At 42.7% G+C, this 23,752-nt stretch overlaps 3 protein-coding genes across 3 annotated transcripts; 1 reads left to right on the top strand and 2 right to left on the bottom strand.

The window, feature by feature from the left end:
* Positions 1-1,003: 1,003 nt before the first annotated feature.
* LOC118397220 (tapasin-related protein-like) lies at positions 1,004-9,406 on the bottom strand. The gene is made up of 8 exons (XM_035791771.2): positions 9,131-9,406; positions 8,760-8,945; positions 8,375-8,653; positions 7,031-7,360; positions 6,413-6,748; positions 3,990-4,088; positions 3,822-3,838; positions 1,004-2,750 (listed from the first exon to the last, which is right to left on the bottom strand). The coding sequence occupies exons 1-8, from the start codon at positions 9,174-9,176 to the stop codon at positions 2,736-2,738; spliced, it is 1,308 nt and encodes a 435-aa protein (XP_035647664.1). The 5' UTR covers positions 9,177-9,406; the 3' UTR covers positions 1,004-2,735.
* A 29-nt stretch (positions 9,407-9,435) lies between these two features.
* On the top strand, positions 9,436-15,290 carry LOC118397219 (gem-associated protein 4-like). Its single transcript, XM_035791769.2, has 3 exons — positions 9,436-9,589; positions 9,686-9,776; positions 11,963-15,290. The coding sequence occupies exons 2-3, from the start codon at positions 9,764-9,766 to the stop codon at positions 15,214-15,216; spliced, it is 3,267 nt and encodes a 1,088-aa protein (XP_035647662.1). The 5' UTR covers positions 9,436-9,589; positions 9,686-9,763; the 3' UTR covers positions 15,217-15,290.
* A 60-nt stretch (positions 15,291-15,350) lies between these two features.
* LOC118397221 (TLC domain-containing protein 3A-like) lies at positions 15,351-19,637 on the bottom strand. The gene is made up of 5 exons (XM_035791772.2): positions 19,428-19,637; positions 18,691-18,774; positions 16,798-17,014; positions 16,069-16,167; positions 15,351-15,947 (listed from the first exon to the last, which is right to left on the bottom strand). Exons 1-5 carry the CDS (start codon positions 19,544-19,546, stop codon positions 15,648-15,650), a joined length of 819 nt encoding a protein of 272 aa, XP_035647665.1. The 5' UTR covers positions 19,547-19,637; the 3' UTR covers positions 15,351-15,647.
* Between the last annotated feature and the right edge of the window lie 4,115 nt (positions 19,638-23,752).

Genomic DNA, 23,752 nt, shown 5'->3' with positions numbered 1-23,752 from the left:
TCCGGACTCAGGACGGGGGTCAATACGGACCGCACGTCCCAAGTAAAAAATAAATAATTAACACTTTCTATGTTTTGGGCATCGACCCCCGGTATCATACAACCACACATTAGACATTGAAGAACGCATACAATTGCAGGAAATTAGCTTTAAAACGGCAACATTTTCTCTCCGCCAAGAAGAGGGTTGTGCAGTTTGGGGTCGCATGGGTTGCGAAGTGGGGGTTTGTTACTACGCCAATAAATTACATTATCCATCCGGACCTTCGCCACCTCGGAAATATGTACGACCAGAGCTTCTCAAATAGTACTTGAGTACCCTGGTTTATGGTATACTTGACTATGTAGCAACTGAGAGATAGGGTTTTGGCACAGTATTTCTCCATTTGTAGGGTACTAAAGACCTTATAACCAAGAATACTCCAAAGCCTTTGAGGCTTCCAGGCTAGGAAACAGATTGGTTTTCAGCATCGAATGCATCGAACTACAGCTTTTCATACTCCATCAGAAAAGGGAAAAATGGTGGGGGGGACAGACTCTATTTTTACTAATGCCATCAGCGGTAAGGACATTTCGTTGGCAACTTCGTTTGATGCTACACTTCTTAAATGTCAGCCACCAGTGCTTGCCATAACCCTGTATAGGCCACCAAAACACTGCCTCACTTTCTTTACAGATTTCTCTAAACTATTGTCTATTTGTCCTTGAGAGCTATGATCAAATCAATGTTTTGGGTGATTTTAATATTCATGTTGTCAAAGAGACTGACTCCAAGGCCATTGAATTGATGAATATGTTGAGCTCTATATCCAACATGTTACTGGGTCCACCAATAACCACAGCCATACTCTGGACCTGGTTATTACCAAGGGGCTTTCTATTGACATATCCTCTATTGTTGATGTTGCTTTATCAGATCACCACAGTGGATATTTGTACTACCCTGTTGACCGTAGCACAGGGTAATATTGAACACATTATTAAGAAACGCTATTTAAAAACTCTGAAGTTGCTACAGATTTTATTGAGTGCATGAACAATACTCCATCACCTATTCTGCAGTCCTCCTGTAGGATTTAGTTGACAACTTTGATAGGAAATGAAGGGCAACCATTGATGCTAGAGCTCCAGTAAGGATGAAAAAGGACACATCCAAATGGACAGCCTCTTGGCAGCGTTATCAGAAAGCCCAGCGTTGCATTTCACTGCTACACAGACGATACACAACTTTACATTTCTGTGGCACCAAAGGATTTTAGCTCCAAAGATATATTATTAGACTGTATTAGTGATTTAAAGACTTGGATGGCTCACAACTTCAGCTAACCTCCAGCTAAGTCAAGACCGAGGTACTTATTGTTGAAGCCAAAGCATACAGAGAGAATCTGGCCGCACATTTTAATTGCATGGGCAATAAAGATAAAACATCAGGTAAAAAACCTAGGCGCCATTTCAAATTCTGAACTCAATTTCGAATCACACATTAAGAATGTGACCAAAATAGCTTTTTACCACCTGAGGAACATTGCCACGGTGCGGCCGTTTCTCTCGCATGCTAATACATAAAGATTCATCCATGCTTTTATTACAAGCAGGCTTGACTTCTGTAATGCTCTCCTGTCTAGTCTGCCCAAGAAAGCCATTGGTCAACAGCTAAACATACAGAATGCTGCAGCACGGGTACTGACCACGACCAGAGGGAGAGCACATATTACACAGGTTGTAAGGCCTCTGCACTGGCTCCCTATGAGTTTTAGAATTAATGTTAAGATTCTTCTATTGGTTTTTAAATCAATCCATGATTGTGCACCCCAATACATGTCAGACATGCTTTTAAGTTATGTTCCCAGTAGGTCCCTCAGGTTCTCTGACACTGGCCGTTTAACTATCCCAACGCCTAGGACCAAGAGGCATGGAGAGGCAGCATTCAGTTATTATGCCCCCAGCCTCTGGAATAGCCTGCCAGAGAATCCACGCGGGGCCAAATCTGTGGACATATTCAAAAGAGATCTTAAAACACCTTTTTAGCATTGCTTTTCCTGAGGGTGCTTTATAGTGTTTCAGTTTTCATTGATATTCTATCTGTTTTAATCCTCTTGTGTAGTAAATATTTCAGTTTTTATTTTCATTGTTTTTATTTGTTTTCTTCCTGTGAAGCACATTGCGTTGCATTCCATGATGGAAATGTTCTGTATAAATAAAGCTTGATTGGATTTGACATCACACACTCTCACTGACCCGCTGACTTAGTAGAACTCTCTAGAGCGAAAACAGTCAAAACAACAGCAACTATTAAATACATGAAATTAATGAAAACAATAACTTCAAACAAATACATTTCTTACTGCATATTTTCATATCAAACATGATCGTGCATTTTTCTAAAAGAAAATCATTATTCCATGTCAATTATTTGTTATAGCAAAATTAAGCTACCTTACACAATCTTAGAGTGGTATTATCATAGAGTAGTACTATGACCTTGTGGGATAGTCCCTGGTTCACAAATAATTAAAAACACATGATCAATCTTTCTACATTTACTGTACTTTTATAATGGGAGAATCGGAAGAAACATTACCCCTTATCAAATGACTTGATGGACACACACTATACCCACATTCCCAAAATAAACCTCCTGATAGAGAAGTACTGAGATGAAGAGAAGGAGAAGGAGGGTAGGAATGGACTGTCTCTATCCATGGAGATCAGCTCTAACCACTCTGGCATGTTCTCTCAGTAGGGCTTTCTCTGAACAGGAGAGATACAGTACACACACAATGAGCAGGGAAGTCTTTCTCTGAACAGGAGAGATACAGTACACACACAATGAGCAGGGAAGTCTTTCTCTGAACAGGAGAGATACACACACAATGAGCAGGGAAGTCTTTCTCTGAACAGGAGAGATACAGTACACACACAATGAGCAGGGAAGTCTTTCTCTGAACAGTAGAGAGATGACAGGGAAGTCTTTCTCTGAACAGGAGAGATACAGTACACACACAATGAGCAGGGAAGTCTTTCTCTGAACAGGAGAGATACAGTACACACACAATGAGCAGGGAAGTCTTTCTCTGAACAGGAGAGATACAGTACACACACAATGAGCAGGGAAGTCTTTCTCTGAACAGGAGAGATACAGTACACACACAATGAGCAGGGAAGTCTTTCTCTGAACAGGAGAGATACAGTACACACACAATGAGCAGGGAAGTCTTTCTCTCGTTCTCTCACCCACACGTATACAGTCATGTTGGGTTGTCTCGATACCAGTATTGCGATACTACAATACCTGATTCTCCATGGCAAAAAAGGAAAACACAATGCAGACTACTTTATGTCAAATGTTGTGTGTTATAGCTTGTTAAAGAAACATGTGATTCTGGGCGACAACATAAGGCTGCTTGTTTCCAACATTAGGACTGTTTTCCACCAGGACATTTAGTCTGCTTCATGTTTTGTTTCCTTGCTACGATACCTTGGAGTATCGCAATGCTGGTATTGTGACAACCCTACATTCATTCTACACACACATCACAACTGCTGCTACCAAACAGCTTAAACACTTCTCCCTCCTTCTCCAATACACGTGTAAATATTGGACTATATAGTTTGCCTTCCGGTATTATACTTATGCTAAAATGTTTATTGTATTCTACTGCCATTTACTTTATATTCATATTCTTATATTGTATTGGCTGCATTGAGACGAAATCTGCGAGTAAGCATTTTGTTTGATGATGTATACCATGTGTATCCCGTATATATGACCGATAACACTTGAAACGCACACACCCTCGTTATGTATGAAGATGTACCCACCTTGTTTGCTGTTCTTGCTGTGAAAGAAAAACAGTAAATGTTCAAAAGGTTGTCCTGGCAAGCAAACAACAATTAGCAATATCTCAATTGGGTGAACTCGTTAACAAATTTAACCTGGCAATGACTAAAAGGTAAAGGACAGAGTAGTGGTGAACGAGAGACGCTCACCTGAGCTCAGGCGGGGTAGCATCACACACAAAGTGGCCACCATGACCAGGATGAATCCACAGCCAAAGAACAACCACAGCAAGTTCCAACTGTCAACCTCTGACAAAACACAACATCCAAAGTTTTATCAGTCAATGCAGTTTTTGTGGCATGTTCTCCTCTCAAAGCATACTACAGTATTGTATGTATTGGGGCTGCCATCAAGTGGCCATGAATTGGTGCTGCATACATTATAGTACATGTTTGGATCAATATCCTCTGAAGACTATATACACGAAGTATACAAAACCTTAAGAACACCTGCTTGACATAGCTTTGACCTGCTTTGACCTGGATTCACCTGGTCAGTCTATGATCCCTTATTGATGTCACTTGTTAAATCCACATCAATCAGTGTAGATGAAGGGGGTGAGACAGGTTAAAGAAGGATTCTTAATCCATGTATCAATTGTCTCAAGGCTTATGTATGTGTGCCATTCAGAGGGTGAATGGGCAAGGCAAAATATTTAAGTGCCTTTGAACGTGGTATGTTAGTAGGTGCCAGGCACACCGGTTTGTGTGAACATCTGTAATGGTGCTAGGTTTTTCATGCTCAACAGTTTCCCGTATGTATCAAGAATGGTCGACCACCCAAAGGACACCCAGGCAACTTCACTCAACTGTGTACAGCTGAAGTCGGAGGTTTACATACACCTTAGCCAAATACATTTAAACTCAGTTTTTCACAATTCCTGACATTTAATCCCAATAAAAATTCCCTCTCTTAGGTCAGTTAGGATCACCACTTCATTTTAAGAATGTGAAATGTCAGAATAATAATAGAGAGAATGATTTCTTTCAGCTTTTATTTCTTTCATCACATTCCCAGTGGGTCAGAAGTTTACATACACTCAATTAGTATTTGGTAGCATTGCCTTTAAATTGTTTAACTTGGGTCATACGTTTCCGGTATCCTTCCACAAGCTTCCCACAATAAGTAGGGTGAATTTTGGCCCATTCCTCCTGACAGAGCTGGTGTAACTCAGTCAGGTTTGTAGGTCTCCTTGCTCGCTCACACTTTTTCATTTCTGCCCACAAATTTGATATAGGATTGAGGTTAGGGCTTTGTGATGGCCACTCCAATACCTTGACTTTGTTGTCCTTAAGTCATTTTGCCACAACTTTGGAAGTATGCTTGGGGTCATTGTCTATTTGGAAGAACCATTTTACGACCAAGCTTTAACTTCCTGACTGATGTCTTGAGATGTTGCTTCAATATATCCACATCATTTTCCTGCCTCATGATGACATTTAGTTTGTGAAGTGCACAAGCCCATCCTGCAGCAAAGCACCCCCACAACATAATGCTGTCACCCCCATGCTTCACGGTTGGGATTGTGTTCTTCAGCTTGCAAGCCTCCCCCTTTTTCCTCCAAACATAACAATGGTCTCCATGGCCATTTTTGTTTAATCAGACTAGAGGACATTTCTCCAAAAAGGACAGTATTTGTCCCCATGTGCGGTAGCAAACCATAGTCTGGCTTTTTTATGGCGGTTTTGGAGCAGTGGCTTCTTCCTTGCTGAGTGGCCTTTCTAGTTATATCAATATAGGACTCGTTTTACTGTGGATATAGATACCTTTGTAAATGTTTCCTCCAGCATCTTCACAAGGTCCTTTGCTGTTGTTCTGGGATTGATTTGCACTTTTCGCACCAAAGTACGTTCATCTCTAGGAGACAGAACGCGTCTCCTTCCCGAGCGGTATGACGGCTGCATGGTCCCATGGTGTTTATACGTGCATACTATTGTTTGTACAGATGAACGTGGTACCTTCAGGCATTTGGAAATTGCTCCCAAGGATGAACCAGACTTGCAGAGGTCTACAATTTTTTTCCTGAGATCCTTCTGTTTTCAAAGTTAAGAGGTAGTGAGTTTGAAGGTAGGCCTTGAAATATATCCACAGGTACACCTCCAATTGAAGTCAATTAACCAAATTGAAGCTTCTAAAACCATGACACCATTTTCTGGAATTTTTTAAGCTGTTTAAAGGCACAGTCAAAACTTAGTGTATGTAAACTTCTGACCCACTGGAATTGTGATACAGTGAATTATAAGTGAAATAATCTGTCTGTAAACAATTGTTGGAAAAATTACTTGTGTCATGCACAAAGTAGATGTCCTAATCGACTTGCCAAAACTATAGTTTGTTAACAAGAAATTTGTGGAGTGGTAGAAAAATGAGTTTTAATAACTCCAACCTAAGTGTATGTAAACTTCAGACTTCAACTGTATATTTAAAATATGCTTCTGTAAATCTGCAGAAATGTGTATGAACACATACTGTATCACTGTACATAATCAGACTGGGTTGTAAGGTACTCAGCTGTGCCTGAGAAAACAACCTTTACTTGAAGACTTCACGAGAAGTTTCTAAACCACCTAACCTGTGACGATGAGGGTGAAACTCTTGCGGATGGGCATGCGCAGGGAGCTGTGAGACACCCTGCAGAAGTACTTGGAGCTCGAGTCATGCATGGAAGCGTGGAGCAGGAAGAAGGCCGACAGAGAGTAGGTCCCGTCCTGGTGGTGGCGGTGGCTGGAGTACAAGACAGTGTCCAGCTTCTCTGGTAGGAGGCCTCCACCTCCACCACTGGGCTCCCTGAACCACTCCATCTCCACGTCCAGGGGGTAGTAGCCCTCTGCCACACACACCACCTTCTGCTTCTCCGTTTCCACCAAGGAGATGACAGAGTCCACGTTCAAGGACACGCGAGGAGGCTCTGAGGGACCATGTCAGAAATGACTGGCATTACAATGAGGATGTTGGCGGTATATACCAGGTGATCAAAATGGCTAGTCTATGACACCTTTAATTGGTTGTTATGGTTACCATGTCATAGATATGTACATATTCATACATGTGTATACCATATCAGGTAGTGATAATAAAAGTCATTTGTTTATCCTTTCAATTTTCAATGATAGCGCAAATGAGTGAGCAAAGTTTCAACAATTAAATGTATCTGCCTCATGTCCCGTGACCCCTAACCCTTCCACCTTACCCATGATGTGCAGAGCGATTTCATGGCTGCCAAACAGTGGAGGCACCGAGACAAGGCAGACATACGTCCCCTCGCTGCTCTGCTTGGTGAGGGGGAGCGTCAGGGATGCATCGCCCCTACCGATGCCCTTAAGCTCCACCCCGCCCCCCTCCCTTTGGCCCGAGCGTCTGGAGTGGCTGAAGAGCCTGGTCCGTTCGCTGCGTCGTTGCAAACGCCATTCCACTGTCAGGTCGACTGCCTTGTGGTCCACGTCAAACTGACAGTGCAGGCTCTGTTGCTTCATTAGGCCCACCCACACAGAGGGAGTGCGGGTGAAGACTAGCATCGCAGCTACACACAGACACAGGTCACAGCCAAGGCAGGGCAGGAAGGGGGGCATGGGTTGCAGAGGAGGGAGAGGGAGGAATTTGGGGAAAAAAGGGAGGTTATAGCTAGGGACTTATTCTGTTGTGTGTGACATAGACATACATTTTACAATTTACATGAAAATGTAACTCACACATAGATCATAACTCAAGATAACAACGGCCTAAAGTAAATAAACAAGGGTATAAAAGGAAACAATGACCCCAGGAGGTTGGGGGAGCGGAATAGGTGGAATGGTATCAAATACGTAAAAGACATGGTTTCATGCGTTTGATGCCATTCCATTAGCTCCGTTCCAGCCATTATTATGTGCCGTCTTCCCCTCAGCAGCCTCCACTGACACACGCTACAGACTAGAGCAGTGCTTCCCAATCCTGTTACAGGGGACACCAAGGGGTGTACATTTTTGTTTGTTGCCCTAGCACTAACACAGTTGATTCAAATAATCAATTTATCAAGCATTTGATTAGAATCAGGTGTTAGGGCTAGGCTCAAAACTCAAATGACCAGGAATGGGAAGCACTGGACCAGAGTACAGACTACATCTACTGCATGGGGTGTCAAACTCATTGCACAGAGGGCCGAGTGTCTGCAGGTTTTTGGTTCATCCTTCAAATTAAGGCCTAGACAACTAGGTGAGGGGAGTTCCTTGCTAATGAGTGAGCTTAATTCATCAATCAAGTTTTGGGCTCCCAAGTGGTGCAGCGGTCTAGCACATCTCAGTGCTAGAGGTGTCACTACAGACCCTGGTTCGATTCCAGGCTTTATTTCAACCGTCCGTGATTGGGAGCAAAATTGGCCCAGCGTCGTCCTGATTAGGGTTTGGATGTCATTGTAATTAAGAATTTATTCTTAATAACTGACCAGCTAATAAAAAATGTTTTTATAAAGTGTTCAGAGAAAACTTGCAGTCCCTCGGCCCTCCTGGAATGAGTTTGACATGAGATCTACTGCACAACAATCAAAAGTTTGAATTACTTGAGGTGGTTAGCATCTCTCTGTCTGCGATGGCGGCCCAGTTGCGGTAGTCTGTCTGGCCAGGTGTGGGTGTGGCAGGGGTTTGTCTGAGGAAGCTGGTGATGACGAAGAGGCCGTCGGTGTGCCGTAAGATGCTGGTGAACCAGATATCGTGATCCTGGGCTCCTAAACCTGGCCAACGCACCTGGATACCCTCTGTGCTGTACCTGCGGATCTCACACTGCAGCTGGTGCTCCACTACTGCTCCTTCAATGTACTTCCTCATGTCCACCTTAGAGCCTGAACACACACGGTTTGAAGAGCACCTCTCAGTGTTGAAACACCAAACACAGGCGTAGAAAACATAACCAAATCTGACATTTGTTTAGCTGTTTCTCTCATTCACCTGTAACAAGGAAGGTGATGGCATTAGGGTTCAATGCACTGTCCCCTGGATGACCAAACTGCAGCCCAGCGTTTCTGTGTTGATACTGGGTTTCAGCATGTCCCTCATCATTGAACTTTACAAGTTCATCCACCAGCATACAAGGCAGCCAAGGCACCTGTTGTAAAGACTGGATGCCTGGCACCTCTGTCAAATAGATGAATAAGTAGAATAATCACAATGAGTTTAAAATGTAACTTCAGCTTTAAAAATCAATCATAATTGGAGGCTAACAAATAGTCCATTCATAAGAACTCTGAATGAACACAGCACGCGTGAAACCGTCTGGGGAATTAAAAATACTCGCAAAAATAGTTCATAGGGTAGCCTACCTGCACAGAGAAATAAACAGATAACAATATTGACGTTTAAACGCATAATGTTACAAAACTGTCTTCCGGAGATGTCTTTCCCTGTGCCATTCGACTCCAAAGAACTTTCACTTTCATTTCGGCAATTTGACGCAAGTGAAAAAAAATAGAATCTGCTCGTGCAGCTGCCTGTAAGTTAACATTAGATTTTTACAATGGCTTGTAATAGTAAACTAAATATCATCAGATAATATGTGAATGAGGAAGAAACTGTTAAAAACTGCAACTGAACATACACCCCCATACATCCATACCATGAGTGGCGCTGTAAAGTCACGAAAATACGTTTCGTCGCTCTTCAATAAAAAAAAATCCCGCCCACGTGACGTTGATGCGGACGTACGACGAGTTGTTTTGAATGGTCGAAAAAAAGTTCAACACATTTTATTTGATTGGTTTCTTGTCATATCTCCTTGGAAAGTAAGTATATATTTACATCTATTAACTTGTCTCTTTTTATTATAAATCAGTATAATAATTAAATGAACAAAAATGTGCACGTGTTCTTCGTTGTAGTTGGCTTGGCGTGCTGTTAGGTCCGGCGTGGATGACAAGGTGCACATTGAAGACTGAACTGCCCCTCACCCAAACAAAATGATGACTCAAGGTAGCTATGAGATTTAAGTTGAATGCATGTGCTTTGTTTATAGCTATAAACATGTTAGCTGTATAACTAGCGAGCTGACACTGACACACATTATTTACTGTCAGTGGTACCTGGTAGTGAAATGTGTAGCGATGTGTTGGGGTAAAACCATTTGAATCACTTTTTGACAGGATACCTTTTGATTTGAACTAAACCTTTAATACATATTTGCCCATTTGTACGCAGAAAGTGCTTTTTCTTGGGACCTGAATGGATAAACATTGTAAATAAATGTGCTCAAAGTTGACCGATTTTGCAATCCCAACCATACCATGAGACACAGTGCATTTGGAAAGTACCCCCTTGACTTTCATTTTTTGTTGTTACAGCCATATTATAAAATTGATTTATTTTCCCTTATCCACACACAATACCACATAATGACAAAGCAGAAAGAGCCTTATAGAAATATTTGCAAATGTATTACAAATAAGAAACTGATATCACATTTACGTAAGTATTCAGACACTTTACTCAGTACTTTGTTGAAGCACCTTTGGTAGCGATTACAGCCTTGAGTCTTCTTTGGTATGACGCTACAAGCTTGGCTTCTCTGCAGATCCTCTCAATCTCTGTCAGGTTGGATGAGGAGCGTTGCTGCACAGCTATTTTACATTTACATTTTCAGGTCTCCCCAGAGACGTTAGATCAGGTTCAAGTCCAGGTGCGACTGCACTTAAACTTTCAATGTTATTGAAATGTTCTGGATTGACTGACTTTCATGTCTTAAAGTAAAGTAATGATGTACTGCCATTTCCCTTTGTTTATTTGAGCTGTTCTTGTCATAATATGGACTTGGTCTTTTACCAATTAGAGCTAGCTTCTGTGTACCACCCTTACCTTGTAACAACAACTGATTGGCTCAAACGCATTAAGAAGGAAAAAATTCCACAAATTAACTTTTAACAAGGCACACCAGTTAATTTAAATGCATTCCAGGTGACTACCTCATTAAGCTGGTTGAGAGAATGCCAAGAGCTGTCACGGCAAATGGTGGCTACTCTGAAGAACCTCAAATAAACCATTTTGATTTGTTTAACACTTTTTTGGTTACTACATGATTCCATTCCATTTCAAATGGTACCACAAAGATGGTTGGGAGTCCACACATAAGAGAATGTTGACTTGAATGGGAATAAAGGACTGTTTTAAATTACTGTTACTCATCATAGATAATAGAATAGATGTGACCATTTAAAGGTGCCACACATCATTTTTATTTTAAAAAACTGCATTGTAATTTAAAAAATGGTCCATAATATCTGCAGTAATAGTGGAATGATGGTGTGTCACAGTATTACTTACCTTCCAGTGTTGTGATATTCACCTATTGATTTCTTCTACCTGAGAGGCATCCAATGTCAAAATGGGAAAGCTGTTTTGACTTTGTTATCTAGTGGAAATCGTGTCATGTGGCCAATGTAGAAATCACTCTTGTCATTTCTTTTGGTTGCTAATATTCTACACTGTCATTCAATAAAAAAAAAAACAAGCACTGAATAGTGTAGGGAATTATTGTACCATCTAAATTGTGTGAAGTTTAATAGAAAAATATTGTTTCTACATCTGTTTGAAGCTGGTGGACCAAAACCTAAAGTAAAAGGCTCAAGGGCAAGTCTCTGCCATGTTACGGGGAAATGGGATGCGGTGGAGGGGGAGATTATGTTTTCAATGCAGCCTAGTGGCGTTGCAATTCACCTAGCTTCCACATGGGGGGAGAAATTATAGGCGTCGCGCCTTTCAGTTGACATTCGAATATGGGCAGATCAGCGGACATCTTTTGTGGTGGTGAGTTGAAGGTCAAATTTCAATGGTCTGAAGAATAGGTCCATTCTATTTCTATGATTGAAATGACACACACCCTGTATCCAAGAACATGTGTCTCAATGGAAGCTTGATGAAGACTTGGACGTCTCATGGTATAGTGGCGTATGCAAAATGGGTCAACTTTGAGCTCCTTTATCCCTGGAATGTTTTGGCATTCAGTTACATGTATACGAAGTAATAGATTTTTTTAAACAAAAGGGATGCTGTCAAAGTGATTAAATTCAAATGGATTTACCCATGGCAACCTGGTTTCTGTACTGAACTAACTACTCTAGTCTACTCGTGTTCATTCGTTCTCACTGTTCTGCTTGTACTTTCAGATTCCTGGCTGAGCTGTGAGAAGACTGCCATACTCCAGGGAGGCTTTCTGTTGGCCAACAGATTGTGCCAGCCAGCGTCACTCAGTGCCCTGCAGAAGGAGGACTGGAGTAAGGTTGGCCACCCAATTCTACAGGCTGTCAGAGAAATTTGTGGGCAGGAGCGAGGTAGCTGTCTGACCAGTGTCCGCTGGAAGAAGAAAATCATCTGCGTCTTATGGAGCAAATTACTGGGAAAGGAGAACGAAGAAGACATGGAAATCGGCTGGAGGGAGAATCCATTCTTCTCTCTGCAGAACAGCCTACCTGACATTAACCGCATAGTGCTGTTTGAGCTGGTCAAGTTGACAGGCTTCTCTCAGATCTACGCCCAGCTGCTGCTTTGCCTCCCATCGGCCCACCTGAGTGCAGAGCTGGGGGAGCTAGTTCAACACGTTACCCGAAACAGCACTGAGGAGGATGTCCGCGTCCTGCTGGAGGTGTGGTGGGAGCTGTGGAAGGGCAGGTGGGGAAGGCAAGAGGAGGACAACCTAGATAAGGTCTTTACTAACCGGTGGACCAGCCTCACCAACACCACCGGCCTTTCACCTCAGGCTGCCAAGAGGTTCAAATCAGACCCAGAAACCTCAACATCATCATCGTCCACCACTGATGTGCTATCCATTCTTTTTCATGCTCTGGAGGAGATGAAAGAGCATCTAAGCACCTCTGACCTTTGCTACCGTGCCCTATCCAACTGCCTCGACTCCCTGTACACCTCACATCTGATAGACCAAGCTATCATCCTCCCAGCTGAGGTACAACTTCAGAGCCTGAACAGTGCGGTGACTGTCAGAAAGAGTCATGCTGGGATAGAGAAGTTTGACCTGGTCCAGGTGATAAGTGAGGCCCGCAGTGACCTGAGGGCAGCCCACACACCCTCTCTGTTTAAACCCTGTGGAATGACACTATTGCAAGCCCTGCAGACGGTCTCACAGCTCACTCAGGCCTGGGAGAAGAGAGGGCTGTTGGAGATGACAGACAGCGGGGACCACAGTGACTTGACACGCCGTTTGAAAAACAGTCTGGCCAGAGTGCTCGAGTCCCTAGAGGAACGGTCCATGTCTGAGACCATGGATGAGGGGGAGCAGCAGACACTGAACAACATGCACAGCACTTTGAGAGGCTTGTTTGTCTCACTGTCCTTCCCCGACACAGAGAGCAACGCTGGGGAAATGGCCCACATTGCTGTAGCCATCATTGACCACCGCTTGGAGGGCTTCCAAGATTTCACTATGCTATTTGCCACTGAACTGAGCTGGTCCCTGAGCATGGAGGAGTGGATCAGCTGTCTGGAGAGAAACAAAAACGCATTCCAGCGAAAGGATATTGTCATGAAATTAGTCTCCACTCTCATTGCAAAGTGCCAAATGGATAGTGAAGTTAGGCACTGCAGAAAGCTGAAGGACATTATTGTGAACATGTTCGCAGAGCTCCCCTTAACTGAGAAAAACACAATATTAGCGGAAATGTTAACCTGCTCCAAGAGGGGTCTCCAGGGCTCTCTGCCCCTGGCTGTGATGGAGGGCTTTAGTGAGGAGCTCAACATGACGTTCAACTGCATCATCCAGGGTGGATCGGCGCAGAAAAACATCAGCTTGGCCGTGGCCGCCATAGCCCGCGTGGCCTTTCAGAACCCCGAGGCCACCCTGCGTCGGTGCTGCCATCTGGCGGTGGTGAACCATGGGGCCCACAGCCTCCTCTCCAACATACTCCAGCAGCTCTCAGGGCTGAGGGGCGGTGCCCCCGGTTGCACAGAGGGGACGGGCAGCTCTGCGGGGAGCTTACTGTGCAGCTGTCTTCAAGATACTGCCATGACTAAACTGTCCTCGGCTAAGGAGGAGGACCAGTTCCTGCACTTCCTGGTTGCACTTATGCAGCCGAGCATTTCGGAGAGCTTAGAGCGAGGCCAGAGTTTCCTGCACCCTGAAGAGGTTGTGTGTGCCTTTGTCCTGCCTCACCTCTCCCCCTCTTCTGGCTATAGCACCTGCAGCCTGGAGCTGTGCCTGCGTTTGCTCCACTCTGCCTTTTCTCTGGAATCCCAGGATCCATCTCCACACTGGGTCATGAACTGCTCCCCATTCCCCCTCCTCTACGTCCTCTGCCAGATTCTGAACGAGGGCTGCAGGTGCTGGGAGCTTCCTGTAGAGGGCGCACCCTGTCACTTATCCACGGAGTCCAAGGAGATGCTCGTCACTGTGCTGACTGCACTGGGCAAGGTGGTAGGACGGGAGGTGGCCTCAGCCCCCAACACCTGGTCCAGAGCCCTCTTCTGGCTCTACAATAAAGTGGAGGCCCTGGACTGGACTGTTCGCTTCCATCTGAAGGTAGTTTGGGGGGATCACTTCAAAAACGAGGTGCCGTCCTCACTGTTGGCTGTGTGCGAGCTGCCGGAGCAGGAGTGGTCAGGCCTAAAGTTGGCCCAGTATGGGCAGGGCACAGGGCTGCTGGCGTGGATGGAGTGCTGCGCTCTCTCTGACGAGGTTCAGAACACCATGCTGACCTCTCTGGCTCTGGACCAGCACCGGCCCGACGATGTCAACATGTTCAGCAAAGGCCTTCTGGTGGCAGTGACACAGACTCTACCCTGGTGCACCGTCACCGAGTGGGGCAGGCTGCTGAGAGCACTGCGAGAGCTGCTCCGCTCAGGTCGTCTCCACGTGCCTTACTCACTGGAGTACGTGGACTTTCTCCCCCTGCTGGACCTGCGGCCGTTCTCCTGCGAGCTGCGTCTGTCCGTGCTACTGCTGCGTGTCCTCCAGCTGCTCTGCGGCTCCAGCTGCAAAGACTGGCTGCCCGGCCAGGGCTGGGCCCATGTGGGACTGCTGTACGCCAGCGCCATGAGAGAGGTCATAGACTCCCTGAGGGGAAAGCTGTCGCCGTCTTCCTCCAACACCTCACCCAAAGACTCAAAGGTAGAGAGGGCAGCTACCACCACTGCCAGCCAGGAGGTGCTGTTTGTACTGAGCCAGCTCTTCTGTCATGTTCAGCACGTTCAGGTGATGATGCCCGGCGGGCAGTGCGAGTCTCTGTTCCTGTGTGCCCTGGAGATCCTGACTCACTACGAGGCAGTGCTGGCCACACACCCCAGCAGCAGCTCCCACTTGGAGATCGAGAACACTCGCCACTTCTTCACCACTATCACAGACAACCTGGAGAGCGCCGAGATGAAGGCCGTGTTGCATCAGAAAATTGCTCAGCTGTCGTCTTCGGGTTGATTTACTTTTTTCAGACAGCACTTGAATGAGGGTTTATTGTTTTCAGCCTCAAATAAAAATGTGTTCTGACCTTGTGTTGAAAATACAATTATTTTTATTTAAAAAAATAATTAAAAAAAAATGGACAAATTGCATGTCTTTCAATTGTTTATTAATCAAACAATAGTTTGGGGGTGGAAAGTTATCCTGATAAATCACTAAATATTCTGTAGTCTGTAGTAGTACAGACAGTATAACACCCTGACCCCTGAGAATTTTGATAAATACTGGTCATTTTGTATTGATAGGCAGTTGCAGATCCTAAATTCCACACAGACTGTTCCTTCAGAGGGAAGGATTGAAATAACTGCTAACTCATAGCATGGAAGACCAGCAGCAAAAGAAGCATAATTGACATTACATGTTGCTAACCATAGAATTTGATGGCAACTCTAATCTGTTTTTGAGCCATCTTTGTGAGCAAGTTGACCCTTTGACCTAGTCTGACGCAGGTAGAGGCGATAGGCCTTGTGACACAGAAGCATAAACCAGTAGATCTGAGGTGCCAGTATGGATAGGTTGGCTAAGTTACAGTGGAGCGGTAGATGGAAAGGCACTTTGTGGAAGGGAATGATGTACTGCTGACCATACACCCAGTACATGTAGGGGAAGAGCAGGATACGGCAGGTGAAGAAACTCAGCAGAACCATCACACCGTTGACTCTGTGAAGCCATGAGTCCTCTAGTCCCAACTACAGAGGAAAATATAGGGAACGTTTACTGATTGTACAGCAAGTTACAGTACATACTATGCTCAGTCTTCCTAAAGCACAACAAAAACAAAGGGGTTTATGAATCTGGGTGTGTCTTTACCTGGATCAGAACCTTTCCTAACGAGACAAAGGGAGTGCTGAATTCTGCCATGAAGAAACAGCCAATGAAGAAGTCTCCACCTAGACCAGTCCTAAGGAACTGAGAAAAAAACAGCACTATATGAATATTAAACACTAACTTACTGTGAAATGAGCACAGTCAGCTTTTGAGGATGACATGGCAGATTCTCAATAACAAACTGGACTATAGTTAAGCAATAAGGCCTGAGGGGGTGTGATATATGGCCAATATACCACGGCTAAGGGCAGTTCTTAAGCACGACGCAACATTACAAATCATTAAAATCCAGACAGAAAATATTTACACAAGAAGCAATCTTATATCACACACAGTCAAAACTCTCCGTCGTTTAGTTCACCATTCTGCGATTCTCACTGTTAATAAACATCAGACGTTTCAACACAACGGCATCATTTATGGCATCATTTGATCTGAACGCCAAAATGTTTTTTTCCTGGATACAGGCCTTAGCTGTTGTATATTGGCCATATACCACAAACCCCTGAGGTGACTTATAAGTTTGTTAACGTAATTAGAGCAGTATAAATAAATGTCATACCAGTGGTATACGGTCTGATACACCACGGCTGTCAGCCAATCAGCATTCAGGGCTCGAACAAACCAGTTTATAATTAACAAATTTCAACTGCCGTTGTAACACATCAGACCTAACGTTACGGTCCAGTAATGTTTGTGATCCTTCCTCACCAGAATGGTGGGCATGAAGACCGTGAGGAGGACCATGTGATGGACAACCAGCAGGGGATGCCGGAGGAGGAACAGCTTGATGGTAAGGAGGGAGTGCTTTCTGTACGCCTCGTGCCCTTTTAACTTTTGACAGTGGTAGTTACTCAGATACATGGCGTAAATATCAAACGCCATGTAAGGAGCGCCAAACCACACAAATTCATTGGTCAGTCTGTGCCTAAAGAAGATGGTGACATACCGGTACATTAGGATCATGAGGAAAGTAAGTACTTACACTCAATTTTTTTGTTGTTGTGCGAAACAAAAAGAAATGTTACTTCATCCTTCTAAAAATCACAGAATTCTCTTCCTCCACCAAATGCAACTTTGGAGCTTTGAGTAAAGTATTATAAATAGGTCCCTGTGTTTTGGTTAATCATGTCACATGACCTGGATTTGAACATTTATTTTAAAAAGGTCCCGAACAGTCATTCTGATTCCCATGTAAAATAACCTTTTGAGTGACTAAAATAAATCACCCATTAAATATTTGCTTTGGATAAAAATACTAACAATTTTGAGAAAGACAGGCTGAGTGGGCGGGGAGCATATATTCATGAGCTCGCCTTGAGTGACAGCTCTTTGAAACACCCATGTCAAGCAACTTGGATGAAGTGTTGCGGTAAAATCATCAAGCAAATTTGGTGATAAAACAAAGCAAATCAAACACTGAAATTGCATCGATGATGTCATACATTTTTTTATCCATCTTCCATTTGGCACGTCTCTTGTGAGGCGGTTCACAGCAGCACTGACAGGTGTTGACCTGACAATGGCGTTGGGAGTTTTGAACAACTGCCCCACCCCCCCTTTTGTTCCATGCTGGCAGAAGACCTAGCTAACCAATAAATAGCTAACCCCAGACAGATGAAAGGGGAAACATAAGTATCTTTGCCATAGATTAATAGGGTCAACTTTTAATTCTGTTTGCCGAGACCCTACAGTGACATTTTGGCACCAGTCGAGTAGCCATCTCGCTATATAAACCACGGCCATCTGCAAACAAGCCTTCTTTGATGTTGGTTACAAGACGGTACTTATGACACAGGGTAGGGGACCGACCAGTAACTTTATCATTGTGGAAGCAAGTCATTTTTCATACTTTGATCTGTTTTCATCCAAGTATCATCACATTTCATGAAAACATGATTTGACTGTTCGTGACCTTTAAAGCTTTTTCAACAAACTGACCCCTTTTTATGTCAGATGGTCCAGAACCATCCTTAGACAATTGCTTTAATTTTTGGTGTAATTCTAATTCCAGGAAAAGGCAGGAAAATCTAGGTCATGTGACATGATTAACCCAAACGTAGAGCCCTAATTATAAAGTGTAATTCTTGAGCGGTGACAAACTACATCATAAACTGATCATCAATGCCAGCTGACTAGTCAGATATTTGTAGGCTTATAAAGACTATATAATACTAATACTACTGCACAGTGCACTTAGAAGCCTACCTATTCTAATCTATAACCTGTGTTTGGTATGAGATGATCATGTATAGAATACTATGAATATTTGAGATACAGGAAATAAATACAGCAAACCCATGCTGATAATGAGAATATGATAATTGGGAATGGTTGTGTAAATTGACCACAGTGTTAAGATGGGGGATTGATCTCTAGAGATCACTACAGTGATGGGGACGTATACATGTCAGTCTTGTATCTGAGTGTACTACTGCCTCTGCCCCCAAAAGCTTGTTTTTATGGCACCGGGGGTAGTGCATTCAGCCGGCAAACAAAAGTACCACTGGTAAGTCTCACTCAGAGGAGAGGGGAGGAGATGACTCAATCACGACAAGTGATGATTGCTGGTTTGATGGCAATAATCAAAATATAAATTCTTACCTGTCATACATCACATCACTGGAGGCAGTAGCAATTATGAACCCAACAATAGTAGCCAGAGTGGCATGGATGGAGGACACCAACCTTGCAAAGAGATGGGATATATGATGAGGCTATGAAAGTGTACACAATTGGTTATTCATTTGTTCTGATATTAATTTAAAATAAACACATTTGTATTTATTGGCATGCCAGTTAAAGGGTTAAGTAGACAATATAGGCTACATTTCAGTGATTGTATATTTATAGATAGGCTATATTTTGTGTATTATAATGATATTACAAATATTGCAGGGGGTACAGAAGAGGTATTTGGCCCATCCACACTTCGTCAAAAACAATGGATTATTTTCAGATAAGGCATTTTTCCGGTTACATGTAACTTTTTATTTAGACCTATTCTGGAAGTCCATCGGCTGTGGCGGCTGTAATGACGATAGTTGCTCAGTGAAACTCCATTATTTGGTAAGTACCGAACGTATTTTGACATTATTAAGCTTGAAAAGCTGGTGAATTGCAAGTTGGATTGCTCCTGGGTTTAAAGGAGAATCGCCAAATTCAATGTCTCCTGTAAATCCAGGTTGTGGTTCAGTCCTGATAGATTGATCTCCGGAGTTGTTTTGATATAACTAGACATCTGCTCACTGAAATAACTGTTGTCAGTTACTAGTGAAGTCATTCAAGGACAACAACTAGCTAGGTTATGCATATGTAAATATTACTGTAATAAAGCCTACCTTTCGCTGACCACAAACACATCTGCATCATTCCAGTTTTTGAAAACTGATTTAAGCACTTTCCTGGATATGAAGAACAATCCCGGGAAAAATGCAGTGCCCCAAGCTAACATAAACATGATACACTCGCATTAACCCGCCTCGAGGTCAAAGTGCGAGGAAGCAGGAAGAGAACTTTCACGGTGCAGATGCAAATTAATAGTAGCTGAGCGTTTTAAGTTCAGCTACTATTAAAATAATGTGCAGAGACTTTCCTGTTTTTCAACGAGGAAACCTTCAAAATAAAAGCCCTCATTTCTAAACATTGTAATGTAGATGTAAAAAAATATATTAAAATGAATCAGTGGCCATTTGTATTATGCTAATAAACAAATATAACAAGGAATTTCTGAAAAAAATGACTCATATTTAAAAAAATATGTTGAGACTGGTATGCAATAATTGGATGTAAAAAAAAAATGTTCAGAGATTAAAAAAAAGGGGTTGGAAGTACTTATTATTAGGGTCTCTACTAACCATATATTATTTTTAGGGGCCCTGTGGTCTAAATATCCAGCAGCACTTCGTACTCAGCTTATTTCATTACCCCCGATGCAATACACCAGGGGTGTCAAACTCATTCCATGGAGGGCCTATTATCTGCTGGGTTTTAGTGTTTCCTCTCAATTTAGACCAAGACAACCAGGTGAGGGAAGTTCCTTACTAATCAGCGACCATAATTCATCAATCAAGTACAGGGGAGGAGTGAAAACCCAAAGACCGTCAGCCCTGCGTGGAATGAGTTTGACATGTGCAATACGCAGTATATGGAAATCATTTGGTTAAACAGAAAAAACGATTATTTGTGCTGATGTTAAAGTTGGGTTGGAGCTACTCAGTAAGGTCTGTAGAATCTATATCTGATGTAATTTTCATGGGAGACTAAGGAGTGTTTTAAGCAACATATCCTCAAGCCAACAACATATTTTGCATAATTGTACACAAAGTACCATCTTACACAAGATACCTTAAGGAATGCACAGGCTGCCACCAAAATGGCACTATTCCCAATATAGTGCACTTCGTTTGACCAGAGCCATATGTCCAGAATATGATTTTTTTTGTGCTTTGAAAATACTTTTGCACTATGATGATTTCACCCTTATACTACCTTTTTACACAAGAAACCTTACACTATAAGAGGTCCGAGTTTAGGCCACTAGAGCCTGTCATTAGACTGTAGAGAAGACGGACCAGATAGTAGACTGGTCAGGGGCAGACTTTGGACTCCATTCCATTGTCTTGTTCTTCCAGAAACGCAGAACTCCTATACTCTTCTCCTATTCCTATCTCCCCTCCAGACCTTCAGGTTCCATCACCTCTCCTGTAGAATAATATAATTTATACAATTGGTGGGTGTAATCCTGAATGCTGATTGGTTAAAACCGCATTCCAGCCAGTGTCTATTCCACAAATTGCCGCCAGCTAAATCTATGATGTTAATATGCCTATTTACTCTGTTCCATCTGACTGCGCATTGTCTCGTCAGCCAAACAATTTATAAACGTTATCTCCACTATAAAAGCATCTAGACATTATCTCACTTTTTTTTAGACAAACATTTAGTTTTCAACAGCGGAGATTTGTATAATCCTTGCTGACTGTCTCTCCGATATTTGCAACATTGTTTCAATATTCAAATTCGATCTCCTGCTGTCCCATAGTAATGAACGTGTCGTGATTCCGGATGAGACAGGCAGGTACCGTTTCTCAGCCAGTCTAAATCATGATTCAACTGGCATCATTTTAATGGATATATACAAAAAAATGTGACTTGAAAAAAGGTCAAACGAAACGCAGCTAATTTGCAGTCTTTCCAGCTTCAGTTTGAAGTGATTGTGTTTCTGTAGCTGTGTTGTTGGCTAGCTCCTCTGAACAACAGTGTCCTGACTAGTGAGCACATTTTCTATGCCAGACGAAATCTCCCCTCATCAGCTTATTATGGATGTTTCCAAATAAATGTCACTAGAAAACAGTTTAAACAAATGCAAATGCAGCTACTTTGCTGTTATTCTGTCTGCACTGTTTGACATGACAGTAAGTTAGCCGTAGTTGGTTAGCTAGCAAGCAAGAGATAAGAACGTTGCCAGCCAGTATGGCAATATAACATTTAGAATGAACGACTGGGTCGAGTCCATAGATATAGAACAGACAGACTGAACGACTGAGTCGAGTCCATAGATATAGAACAGACAGACTGAACGACTGGGTCGAGTCCATAGATATAGAACAGACAGACTGAACGACTGGGTCGAGTCCATAGATATAGAACAGACAGACTGAACGACTGGGTCGAGTCCATAGATATAGAACAGACAGACTGAACGACTGGGTCGAGTCCATAGATATAGAACAGACAGACTGAACGACTGGGACGAGTCCATAGATATAGAACAGACAGACTGAACGACTGGGTCGAGTCCATAGATATAGAACAAAACGACTGAACGACTGGGTCGAGTCCATAGATATAGAACAAAACGACTAAACGACTGGGTCGAGTCCATAGATATTGAACAAAAAGACTTACGACTGGGTCGCGTCTCTAGCAACCCTATATTTGTGTCGGGACTATATGTTGTGGAAGGATGAAATTGTATAAGTAAATTAATCAAAATAAAGTTTTTAATGAAAATGTTACAATCATTATTTAAGTATGTTGGTAACCCGTTGTAGAAAAGTGATAATGCCCTTGAAGCCGGTGTTTGGGGGACATATTGGCACGGTTTGCCGGCCCTCGACTAATCCTGTTCCGTTGCAACGTTCCATACTGGCTGGACCAGACTGACCGCCTTACAACACTGTGGTTACGGGTGTGATATTAGGAATTTCTAATTCATTGATTCTCTTCAGTAGCCGTGATGAAATCAGGTTATTATTTAAACAGATACTAGAAACTCCAGCTAACTTTAGCCACTACTAGCTAAAAGCAATGGAAGTGGTACAGTAGGGGCATAAAAAAAGGCCAAATCACCTTTAAGAGTAATGTCAGAACAAATTATTCCTCTCCTCTCTCCTCCATCTCTACTCCCATTTCTTCTCCTCTCATCAGGGGCCCTAGTCAAAAGTAGTGCACATGAAATGACACCAGATATAGATTCTACAGTCCTTACTGAGTACTTCCAACCCCACCTTTACCTCTGCACAAAGAATAGTTTTTTCTCTATAACCCAATTTGTATTTCATGTATAGTGTATTGCATTGGGGGAATGGAATAGGTGGAGTATGGGGTGCTGCTGGATATTTACGACACAGTTCCCCTACAAAACGAAACATTTGGTTAGTAGAGACCTTACTGAATAATTTCCACACCCTCTAGCTGAAACATGTAGTCAAGTATTTTTCTCTATGGCCGTATGTATTTTGAATATGGTGTATTGGATTGCATTGCAATGAATGGGGTGGGTGGAGTAAGGAGTCACCAGCACTCTGTATTAAACCAGTTGCCCAGCACAAGAGACCATTTATATTCTACAGAATCTATTGAGTAATTCCAATAGCATATACAGTGTGTTTCGTTAAATATACACAATAGTTTTTAACATAACAGTATTTGTGTAAATCTTCAGAATAAATGCTGTTAGAAATAATACAAAATATAAAAAAGCTAAAAATATATTTTTTCCCCCCAAGGTCTTTGTTCTTGCAGAAACACAGAAACTTCTCTCTTCTTCTCCAGACCTTCCGAACAATCATGTTTGTGCTGCCAGCATAATTTCCTGCTTCTGGGAGAATGGAATACAATTGTTCTAATATTTTTCACAACAACATCACACCCCAATCTAGCCAATATGTCTCGACTTGAGGTTCAGCAAGAAGTTACAAATCCTCCCTTCAAGTCATAACGATGCCATGCTAAATGTTTGCGCCAGGGTGGCGAATGAGGGGTATGGCTTCAAAACGTTCCTCAATTTAGGGATGAAAGGTGTTTGATTTTTATTTTACCTTTATTTAACCAGGTAGGCTAGTTGAGAACAAGTTCTCAATTGCAACTGCGACCTGGCCAAGCTAAAGCAAAGCAGTGTGACACATACAACAACACAGAGTTACACATGGAATAAACAAACATACAGTCAACAATAGAGTAGAAAAAGTCTATATACAGTATGTGCAACTGAGGTAGGATAAGGGAAGTAAGTCAATAAATAGGCCATGGTGGCGAAGTAATTTAAAGAAAAAAAGTATTTTATTTTTATTTATACCGTTTTTTGTTGTTGTTTTTTTTCAGCAAACTTAACATGTGTAAATATTTGTATGAACATAACAAGATTCAACAACGGAGACAA

The sequence above is a fragment of the Oncorhynchus keta genome, chromosome 18 (genome assembly GCF_023373465.1).
Source record: "Oncorhynchus keta strain PuntledgeMale-10-30-2019 chromosome 18, Oket_V2, whole genome shotgun sequence".
NCBI lineage: Eukaryota > Metazoa > Chordata > Actinopteri > Salmoniformes > Salmonidae > Oncorhynchus > Oncorhynchus keta.
Note: the sequence above shows the minus strand (reverse complement) of the source record. Positions and strands in the feature narration are given on the sequence as shown.

What these genes read in the sequence shown, in the direction of transcription:
- LOC118397221 (XM_035791772.2), bottom strand. Translation starts at nt 19,546, where the DNA reads ATGTTTATGTTAGCTTGGGGCACTGCATTTTTCCCGGGATTGTTCTTC. An exon ending in GTGTTTGTGGTCAGCGAAAG is followed by an intron (nt 18,775 to 19,427) that starts GTAGGCTTTATT and finishes TCTCTTTGCAAG; the next exon opens with GTTGGTGTCCTCCATCCATG. An exon ending in TAGGAAAGGTTCTGATCCAG is followed by an intron (nt 15,948 to 16,068) that starts GTAAAGACACAC and finishes TTTCCTCTGTAG; the next exon opens with TTGGGACTAGAGGACTCATG.
- LOC118397220 (XM_035791771.2), bottom strand. Translation starts at nt 9,176, where the DNA reads ATGCGTTTAAACGTCAATATTGTTATCTGTTTATTTCTCTGTGCAG. An exon ending in CATCACCTTCCTTGTTACAG is followed by an intron (nt 8,654 to 8,759) that starts GTGAATGAGAGA and finishes GTGTGTGTTCAG; the next exon opens with GCTCTAAGGTGGACATGAGG. An exon ending in TTTCACCCTCATCGTCACAG is followed by an intron (nt 4,089 to 6,412) that starts GTTAGGTGGTTT and finishes GTGTTTTGTCAG; the next exon opens with AGGTTGACAGTTGGAACTTG.